This window comes from Salpingoeca rosetta, assembly GCF_000188695.1.
Source record: "Salpingoeca rosetta unplaced genomic scaffold supercont1.4, whole genome shotgun sequence".
NCBI classification, from domain to species: Eukaryota; class Choanoflagellata; order Craspedida; family Salpingoecidae; genus Salpingoeca; species Salpingoeca rosetta.
Window position 1 is genome coordinate 1983910 of NW_004754930.1, and position 10000 is coordinate 1993909.

The following is a 10000-nucleotide window of genomic DNA, read 5'->3' on the forward strand; positions in this document are numbered from 1 at the left end:
ACGTACACATACACACACGCACACACGCACACACGCACACACAATCTCTCCCTCTCCCTCTACACACACTCTCACATACACACACGCACACACACACACTCTCTCACTCTCTCTCTCTCTCTGTGACACACGCACACACATACACACACACCATTGATTGTGCGCGTCCGTCCAACGCAAAAGAAAAAACAACATTGCACCGACAAGGACTTGAACCTGCCGAAAGAAAAACCACAACGAAGCAAGAGAAAAAAATTTACGCACCCAGCAGGATTTGAACCTACGCGGGCAGAGCCCAATGGCTTGCATTAATCCAATTAGGACATTCAAGGCCATCGCCTTCGACCACTCGGCCATGAGTGCAACCATCTCGGTTGCCAAACAAGTGTGAATTTGGGTTTGTAAAGTTTCATGGAATTGTGTGTCCGAGTGAGTGCAATTTCCGTCGAAGTAGTACACAACAATTCACACGACAGTTCTGCGTGTGAGGACGACGATCACGATGAAATACATGGTGGACGATGAGGATGAGGATGTCGACACATCCGCTGAACACGCACGCATCTACCGGCAACAGCGCACAACTCCACCCACACATGCCATTGAGAAGAGGTGCAAGTGCGCCTCGGGCACATGCTTGGATTCTCTGCCGCCGTCTACCGTGCAGCAGATCAGGGCAGAGTACGACAGACTGTCACAGCATGCCAAACGCATTGCATGCCAGAGTCTCCTGGCGACGTGTGTCTCTGGGGCGGCAGGCACCCCCCCCCCCCCAAAGGCAAGCCCCGCAAGAGCCGCGCCAAACGGCATCATGACGACTCCGTCCCCGTCACTGCACACCGACTCCGCCCCAAGTACTGTGTGTTCGGTGCGTGTTAGGTGCGTGATTGCTGAGGGCTGTCCGTGTGTGTGTGTGTGTGTGTGTGTGTGTGTGTGTGTGTGTGTGTGTGTGTGTGTGTGTGTGTGTGTGTGCTTGCGTGCTGACGAAGGTCATGCTTTGTCGGTGCCACGTACATGAGTGGCACTGCAAGCCGCGCCACTTGCTCCCCAAGCACTCCTCATTCTCGCAGCTTTATGCACACATGCCTTGCGTGCCATGGTCAGGCGCAACTTTGTGCAAGACGTCGTTCATGAAAGTCACGGGCATGGGCTCTCGCATGATTGCCAACGCGCTTCAAGACCTGCGCAACGAGCACGTTGTGCCGACTCCAACGAAGCGCCCAGGCAACACGAAGAACGTGAAGCACCCTCGCACCAAGTTTGCCCTCGCAGTGATTGACGCCATCGCGCGGGTGGATGGCCTGCCAAACCCTGGCCAGCGGGGCCCGATGCTGCTCCTCCCCGTTGACAAGACCAAGAAGGCAATGCACGAGGACTACCTGAGAGTGCACAAGGACACATCTCCAAGCACTACTGGAGGTCAGCGCACCGCTCGTGCAAAGGAACGCCCCCCTACACACACAGTAGACACACACACACACACACACACACACACACACACACACACACACACACACACACACACACACACACACACACACACACACACACACACACACACACACACACACACACACACGCACGCACGCACGCACGCACGCACGCACGCACGCACGCACGCACGAGACTCAAACGCGAGCGAGCGCTCACTCAGTTTCACCCATGTTCTGCTGCTTGTTGTTCAAGGGGATGCCCTGTCCTACGGGGACTTTGTGTACGTCTGGCGTCGGCATATGCCCTGGGTTGTCAGCGACAAGCTCCGCACGGATTTGTGCAACCGCTGCATGGAGTTGCGGCGAAGCAAGGTGGGGTGTCACGAATATACACATACACCCACCCACGTTTACATACACATGCGCGCGCACGCACACACACACGCGCGCACGCACGCACACACACACGCACACACACGCACACACACACACACACACACACACACACGCACACACACACACACACAGAGGTTGCATCATGTTGAAGGCATTGTTTGCAACGGTGGTTTCACACACTCATCTTGCCCAACTCTTCCGGCACGGTGTTGGTTGATGACTTACAGAACCACGTCCAGCTCAAGCTGCACTTGCTGCCCACTCGGCTGGAGCGTGCGTTCTACCATGCCCACGCACGCTTCGCCGCCCTTCACGCCAACACATTGGCATTGAGCATGGACAAGGCTGGGACGTGCAGGCTGCCACATCTCACCCAAGAGCCCAAAGACATCTACTACACCACCGGCTTGGCTGTCGATGTTTTCGGCATTGCCAACTTGGGCACGGCGCATCAAGTCAACTACGTTGTTCCTGAGACACAGCGCGCCATGGTGCAGGGCGCAGACTTCATGGTGTCGCTTCTGCACCACGTGCTGGAGGGCTACCCAGAGGCTGAGCGTGTGTACATTCTGGCGGACAACACGGCGGCGCAGAACAAGAACAACTGTGTGATGCAGTACCTCAGCGCGCGCTCAGTCCTGCGGCACCAGGAGATTATCTTGCACTTCATGATCCCGGGCCACACCAAGGCTGCCAACGACGCCCACTTTGGCGTGTTCAAGCATGCCTTCAAGAACAAGGACGTGTACAGGTGAGCCCATCATGGATGCTTTGGTGCGTGTGGTGATGGTGGTGGTGGTGCGATGTGGGAGTGCTGAGCGAACGGATGGAGAGGGAAAGGAAGTGATAGGAGGGCGATGATGTTGGTTGGGGGATGGGGGGTGCATGTACACATGCACGTGATGTTGTGTGGTGGTGGTATCACATGACAATGACACACATACCAGTGGCCCATTCCTTTTGCTTGCACCTGTGTGATTGTGATTGTGTGATTGTGGTGATGACTGCAGCAGGCAACACACGGCGGTGGATGCTGGATTGGATTGGCTGGGATCGACTGGCCGTCGTGTCGTGTCGCCCATTTCTCTCCCTCCGTTGCTCATCTCAACCGGGAACACACACGGCCGTGTGTGCGTGTGTGCGTTTGCATGTGTGTGCATCGCCATCAACCACGCTGACAGCGATACGATGCACGAGGTGAGGGCACGCAATGCTGTGCGTGTTTGGTGGAAGGGGGTTGAGGGGAAGTGGGGAGGAAGGCGTTCATCATGGCCACCATCACCACCACCACGGCTGTGTATCTGGCCATGTGACCGTACATTTTGGGGATGGAGATGAGGGGAGAGATGTTGGCGCTGCCACTTTGTTGTGTTGTCGTTATGATGGTTGTGGTATCGCTATGTGCACTGTCTCACTCTGCCATGTATGTGACTGTGCGCGTGCGACTGCAGATGTGCGTGCTTGTGCTCGCTCTGTTCGACAAGAGCAGATCCGATGTGTCTTTCGCGCGCGGCAATCGTGCCCCTCCCTCTCTTCTTGATATTTTGATCGTGTTTACTTGCTATACCATGTAACACAACTGTAACATCACATTACATCCTCTATGAACCAACCGCAAGTATACGTCAAGTAGGCGGGTACACATTTAGGAGGGGACGTACTTGCAGTCATACACTCACAGGACATACACACACACCACACCCACGACACACACACACACACACGACACGCACGCATACACAAACACGCACGCATACACAAGCACACACACACACACACAAAAAAACATGAAGAAAGAAGCACACACGAAAGCACATGCGTTGCCGAGGGCTTGTGTTACTGACAAGGGTAAAAGGCGTGCAACAGAAGGCAGCTTGCTCGGCCGGAAACAGATTGATGAGACGCGGCTTGCATTCCAGCGCGATGATAGGATGATTGCCGCTGAAGATGTGGGGTTGCGGTGGCAGTGTCGGCGTCGCCGATTCCCTTGTTGGCTATCACTCAGGGGCGCCGTGCTAGCAGGGATGGTGTGCTTGGAGTCTGTGGCGTGGCTCCGTCCCTGGGGTCAATTCAAATCAGCAAACAGAGCATCAGCGTCGATACACTCGAGCATGCGAGCCAACACACACACTCACACGCACGCACACACACACACGCACACACACACACACACACACACGCACACACACACACACACACACACACACACACACACACACACACACACACAAAAGGGCTAACAAAGGAGCGACGGTTTTGGCCCTCTTGGACGGCAACTGCGTGCTTTCCCCGTGGTCATTGGCTTCTGCTTCCTCGTCAGGGTGGCTATGCGAATCTGAGCTTCCCTTGTGTGTCCCAGCCTGTCAACAACAAGAAGAGGCATCGTGAACTTGGTCGAGACTCGATTGCGCTGACGACAAAACGCAAAAACAGCAGCCATAGCGCCACATGATTTGACATGCACGCAGCGCAGCACACACACACACACACACACACACACACACACACAGCTACACCACAAACTTTTGCGCGTACGCGTACAAGTCCAAGCAGCTTCACATACCTGCACGCTGGCGAAGTCCTGCGCAAGTCGTCGCCGTTGTGGCTGTCGTGCGGGTTCTTGTCGAAGCTGTTGAAGCAGAAGTTGTCGCTGCTTGAGCACGAGTCGGTGTCGTCGAATTTGCTGCAGTAGCCGCCGCTGCTGCGGAAGCTGCTGGTGCTGCTGCAGCCGCTTGAGTTGTCGTTTGCGCTGTCCTTGCCGCCGCTGTTGACGTTTGAGTTGTTGCTTGAGCTGTTTGAAAGGCCGTTGTTGTTGCTGTGGTGCAAATGATGAGGGCATCGTGAGCTGCTTGGCTGCGGTCATGTGTCGGGGTGGGTGTTGCACAAGCGACAGCTCAGGCGACGCATGAGTAGGGCCAGTCGCGCGTGGAGCGCTGAGGTGCACTGCAACATCGGCCGGTGTCCCTTCACAGACCGCGTGACAATCAATGGCAGTCGTTCCTGTGCCATTGGCCGCTGTGTTACGGGTGAAGGAAGCCCGAGTGGCGGCCTGAGTCGCCAATGTATCCGGGCCGCGCACGGAGGTCCCTCCTGCAGACACGCTCCCCGAGAAAAATGCATGTGCCATGTCAGCGTCGAGCAGCACACGGCCTTCCTCGGGATGCTGTTGCTGTTGCTGTTGCTGGTCTTGTCGTTGCTGGTTTTGTTCAGGGTCTTCTTGTTGTTGTTGCTGTTGCTGCTGCTGCTGTTGGTGGCACTGTGGCTGCTGTGGTTGCTCCTCTTGTTGCTGGTCTTGATCAAGCTCTTCTTGTTGCTGTTGCTGTTGCTGTTGCTGTTGCTGTTGCTGTTGCTGTTGCTGCCGCCGCTGCTGCTCCTGGACGCGCAATCGATGCTGCTTGCCGCGACGGTGCTGTTCGAAGTAGGTGACATTCTTGAAGTCTCTCTGGCACACTTTGCAATGTGCTCGAGGGAGAGGGTAAATTCCAGGCTGCTGTTTCTTCCTTAACCTGTATTCTTCTGCCACAACTCTTCTCCGTGCCTTTCTCTCCTCTTCCTTCATCTCAAGCAGCTGCTGGACACTCACACCGCGCCTTCTTGCCTCTTCTTGCCTCTTCTCCTCGCGTCGTGTCTTCGTGACCATCCCGCCCTTTTTGCTGTAGCTGTGCCGCTGCTCTGGTGTGATTGCGGCACGTGCGGTGGCCATCACGCTGCGCACCTTCTCCTCTCCGAGCACCGCATGGTTCCAGGACTTGCCTGCCAAGAAGCCACACACAACCCCACCAACCAATCACCAATCAATGTGCGCAAAACAACGCCATAGAGAGAAAGAACGCTGTGCATCTGTGGAGACAATGTTGCTCACGTCGCATCCGACATGTCAAAACAGCGCTCACGACAAGCTCCTCGCAACAAGCACAGCAAGGCAGCAAGAGAAGGCACCAAGGCAGCACTCAAGTCATACGCGCGATGTCATACCTGCCACTGCGAAGTCCCAGATATGAGAGGCCCCAAAGTCGCCAAAACAGACAGACAGGCCGTTGGTTGCGTCGTAGAGGCTGCTCGTTCCATCGAAGCTCAACGTCGTTACAAGCGCCTCCAGGACTTGTGCGACCTTTCGGTCGCACTGCACCTGTGGTAGACTCAATCCAGTAGGTGGGTATAGAAGTGAGTTGAAAAAAAAAACAATGGTAAATGAACGCAGTTGCCAAGTGCAAGTGCAGGTGCAAGTGCAAGAGTGGTTGGTGCTGTGAAAAGTGTGAAGGAGTGAGTGGTGGTTCAAAAGCAAGGAGTACTAGAGTGAAACCATGTACATTACCTGCAGGATTGGGACGAACGCCATTTGTTTTTGTGTGTAGTGGCTCCTCCTGTTCTTGGTGAGATTTGTAATGCCGACTTTAAAGTCCTCGGCCCTGTGGTGGGTGACATGAGAACATTAAGTGTAAGCAGGAATGAAGACAGGAGAGAACACAAGCGCCATGCATCGTGACAACGGCAAAACGTACCTATTCACTGCCACGTAGACGAGAATGCTTCCCTGGACCTTTGGTATGGGGGTTGGGAGAGCATGGCTGACACACACACACACAAAGGGAAAGCGGGCAAGACAGACGCATGTGAGTATCCCCCAGCAACCACAACATGGCAACTGTTCTTACCCGCAACGAGACAGACCTCAGGAGCGCTTGCAGTCTCTGGTCGGCGGGTGTTCGGAGCAGGTGCGCAGCGACCCGAAGGAAGTCTCCGTAGTACGACAGGGTGACCTGCCAGTCGTCCACAATATTGAGAACGGCTCGAAGAGTAAGTTCCGATGACATCCAGGGGTGCTCCTTCACGTACGAAATGACGGCAGCTGTCACCTGAACCTGCTCTGCGGTGGGTGGCAAGGGCTGTGGAAATGGGTGCTGTGCCGGGCCAGCAACACCAGCTTTGACAAGCTGGTGTGTGCCGCCTCGACGTGAGCGACGTGGCAACAAGCAACCATTGACATTGGCGTGGCTCAAAGACCCCGAGTCCAGAACGTCTGGATCAACTCATGCCAAACAAGAACACAACATCGCAAAACTCATCAAAATCGCAACAAAGAACGTACCGAGTGCAAGATCTTCAAGCGTGTTGCAACGTGCGCGGAGGGGGTGTCGTCAACTGGCTGCGCTGCAGACGCACATTGTGCCTGCGCCGCGGCACGTTCAGGCCACAGGTCCTGCGAGGGCGCCACCTCACCCACAAAGTCGGACCACCGGCCCGTCTGCTCTTCGAGGTTGCCGTTGTTGAGGACAGCCTGACATCGAAATGCATACAGCGAGTTCAGGAGTTGCTGGCGAAAGGCTGGATGAAGGGTGTACTTGATGCTCCCTTCCAGTGCTTGGAGCAGATGCTCCAGGTTTGGTGCTGCTCGAACCAGTTTCATGGCCCTGACGAAGCCCATGCCGCGTATGTGGTGCACTGTTTTGTTCACATGTGTTGCGTTAGTGTGTGCGCGAGTGAGGGGCAAACACTGACCCGCGAATGTTTTACATTACGTCATGTCACATCATGTCAAATGCTCAAAGTTAGTCATGCAGGGATCGTTCATAATTTGCCACCAATAACGACACGGCATGGAGCTTGGGTGAGGCTTACCTGATGACTTTGGGAGATAATCACTGCCACTGAGGTGGGCAGCAACCTGGAGTTCGTCCAAAGTCACCCCGAGATCCTCGAACCGAATGCGCTGACCACACCTTTCGCTGAAGGAGGACAGTCGCCAACATTGTGAGAAGGCTAGGGAAAGCGGCGTTCCAGCACTGCAGCGCGGTACTCAGCACACATAGACACACAGGCACACCCATCCCCTCCCTGAGCGCTGGAAACTATGTAATATTTCCGCGACTCCCCCCCCCAAACCACACATTCAAACCTCACCCATTCCTGCCGAACTTGAGCAGCACGTCTTTGACGCCGAGAGCCACGATGTCGCTGTCCTCCGTTAGTACAGCATCAATCTGTCCGGTGCGCGCGAGGAACGCCAGCTGGGCGTCTGCCTCATAGGGGGCAATCACGTGTTCTGATTGAAGCCGCAGGGGGTGGGCGAGTAGCAAGGAAACGCGGACACAGTGTGAGTCATGAGGGACACCTTCCCCCCCCCCCATGCACACCGTTGCCCTTGTGTGCCCCAGTGCCCCAACTGCTTCCCCCATCTCTGAGCTTCTGAGCGCCGGCAATGGTGCAAGATTCAGCGAGTTTTCCCAATAAACCATCATCCCCAAAACGCAACAAACAATGACCGTTTTGACATTCGACCAAGCAACCCTTGACACTCTTACGAATCCTGACCAACAACAAAACCGCTATCCCCAGCCACCCAACCCCCTCCTCCCTCACGGACACTAGGACACTCACTCTTACCGACTCCAATTTCGGCGAGCAACCTCGCCATGCGTGTTCGCATTGCGAAGGACACGTAAAGGCCAGCCTGGAGTGCCTCGGCGGCCAGCCCAGGCTGGTTGTCGTCCAGAAGGCACGCGGCCGTTGCCTGAGCGATTTCTTTCTTGTCACGGCGCTCGCGTCGTACACCCTCCTTCATGATCGGCGAGATGGGGCCATCGAAGACAACGACAGGCACAATACCTCTTGTCAGCAGCAGTTCCAGCTTCGACAGAGCGTGCTCCATGAATATGTCGGATTCGCTGCCACGCAGGAAGATGTCAAGGGCTGACCAACCACAACATCCTGGTGACGGCAAGCAAGCAAGCGGGTTTCATCAAACGTGAGGGCATGCTGTATTTGTTGTGTCGCTTTGCGTCTTACGTTTGCTGGCGCCTTGACGTTTGGTTGGGTTAGGTGTGTGTGTGTGTGTGTGTGTGTGTGTGTGTGTGTGTGTGATGCGTTGTCACGGGATGATACGAACTAACCTTTGTACAACCACCCACTGATGTCGATGCCTACTCGCTTGCCGCGATAGGCGTCGATATGAACAGGCTCCATCTTGGAGGCGAAGAACTTCAGAAGTCCGGGAACTCCCATTTTGGCTGGCCGGCGTGGTTTGGATGGTCGTACGTGTTGTGTGCTCTTGTTGTGTCACGTAAATGCGTTGTGCAAGCGTTTGCATGTGTGCTGTGTTGTGGTGCCGTGCGCTGTGGTGGCCGACAAAGCTTGGCATGTTTGGTGGCGTGATTTGACATGCTTCGTGCCTGCGGAACGTCCCCATGTCTACAAGGGCATTTCCTTGGATACGGGAGGGCGATTTCTCCTCACGGCGTCGACGAACAGTTATGTCTGGGCGCGCGCGCATGTGTGTGTGTCTGCGCCTGCGTCTCTGTGGGCGTTTCTCTCTCTCTGTCTCTGTGCGATGTCGTGTTGCTGTGTGCGTGTGCTGTGTTGCTTTGCGCGTGTGCACTGCCCCACCTCCCCGACAATCCCCACGACCGACCTTTGCTCCCTTCTCCACAACCACCCGTTCAAATTGCAAGCACCGCCATCGCGGAACGTCCCCATGTCTACAAGGGCATTTCCTTGGATACGGGAGGGCGATTTCTCCTCACGGCGTCGACGAACAGTTATGTCTGGGCGCGCGCGCATGTGTGTGTGTCTGCGCCTGCGTCTCTGTGGGCGTTTCTCTCTCTCTGTCTCTGTGCGATGTCGTGTTGCTGTGTGCGTGTGCTGTGTTGCTTTGCGCGTGTGCACTGCCCCACCTCCCCGACAATCCCCACGACCGACCTTTGCTCCCTTCTCCACAACCACCCGTTCAAATTGCAAGCACCGCCATCGCGACGAGGAGAGACTGGTTGCCTTTCCTTATCTCCATGGTGCGCTGCTCCCACGCCACAAGCACATGGTGCGCTGCTCCCACTTACCTGCTAGTTCATCCAGCTTGCGTGGCGTTGGCTTTGCGCTGGCATGCCAGCACTCATGCGACACGAGCACGCGTGTCGCACCCCACATTCCTCTCTTCCTCTGCGTCGGCACACTCCTCGTTATTGATCCTCTGCCCTTTCGTTTTACTTCCCTGACCCTGTTGCGTGTCATACACACACGCACACAGAGCGCAGCTTCTTGTGACCTGTCGTCGTGTGTTATCTCGCTCGCCCTGAAGGTATCGATGGCAGTGACGTTGATGATGATGAGGTCGGTGATGGTGGTGACGTGGGTGTGGCTGATGATGCTCTCACGGCTGCTTGGATGTGCTAGCGATA

General features: G+C 55.6%; 3 protein-coding genes and 1 non-coding gene across 4 annotated transcripts in view; 1 reads left to right on the plus strand and 3 right to left on the minus strand.

The window, feature by feature from the left end:
- Nucleotides 1–170, minus strand: part of PTSG_01496 (uncharacterized protein) — a gene marked incomplete at its 3' end in the record, with an annotated part of 3719 nt that extends 3549 nt beyond the window's left edge. The window contains exon 1 of the mRNA XM_004997416.1: nucleotides 152–170. Coding sequence (XP_004997473.1) covers nucleotides 152–154 — 3 coding nt within the window. The 5' untranslated portion in view covers nucleotides 155–170. The remainder of the gene's footprint in view (nucleotides 1–151) is intronic.
- Nucleotides 171–259: 89 nt separating this feature from the next.
- PTSG_20063 lies at nucleotides 260–363 on the minus strand. The gene has a single exon. It is a non-coding gene; the product is annotated as a tRNA-Ser (tRNA).
- A 93-nt stretch (nucleotides 364–456) lies between these two features.
- PTSG_01497 (uncharacterized protein) lies at nucleotides 457–3441 on the plus strand. The gene is made up of 4 exons (XM_004997417.1): nucleotides 457–879; nucleotides 1071–1419; nucleotides 1687–1805; nucleotides 2057–3441. The coding sequence occupies exons 2-4, from the start codon at nucleotides 1083–1085 to the stop codon at nucleotides 2582–2584; spliced, it is 984 nt and encodes a 327-aa protein (XP_004997474.1). The 5' UTR covers nucleotides 457–879; nucleotides 1071–1082; the 3' UTR covers nucleotides 2585–3441.
- Nucleotides 3442–3830: 389 nt separating this feature from the next.
- Nucleotides 3831–8831, minus strand: PTSG_01498 (uncharacterized protein; the record flags this gene model as incomplete). Its single annotated transcript, XM_004997418.1, has 11 exons — nucleotides 3831–3888; nucleotides 4071–4189; nucleotides 4393–5582; nucleotides 5805–5958; nucleotides 6145–6238; nucleotides 6501–6763; nucleotides 6919–7271; nucleotides 7449–7555; nucleotides 7731–7872; nucleotides 8214–8537; nucleotides 8720–8831. 11 exons carry the CDS (start codon nucleotides 8829–8831, stop codon nucleotides 3831–3833), a joined length of 2916 nt encoding a protein of 971 aa, XP_004997475.1.
- Between the last annotated feature and the right edge of the window lie 1169 nt (nucleotides 8832–10000).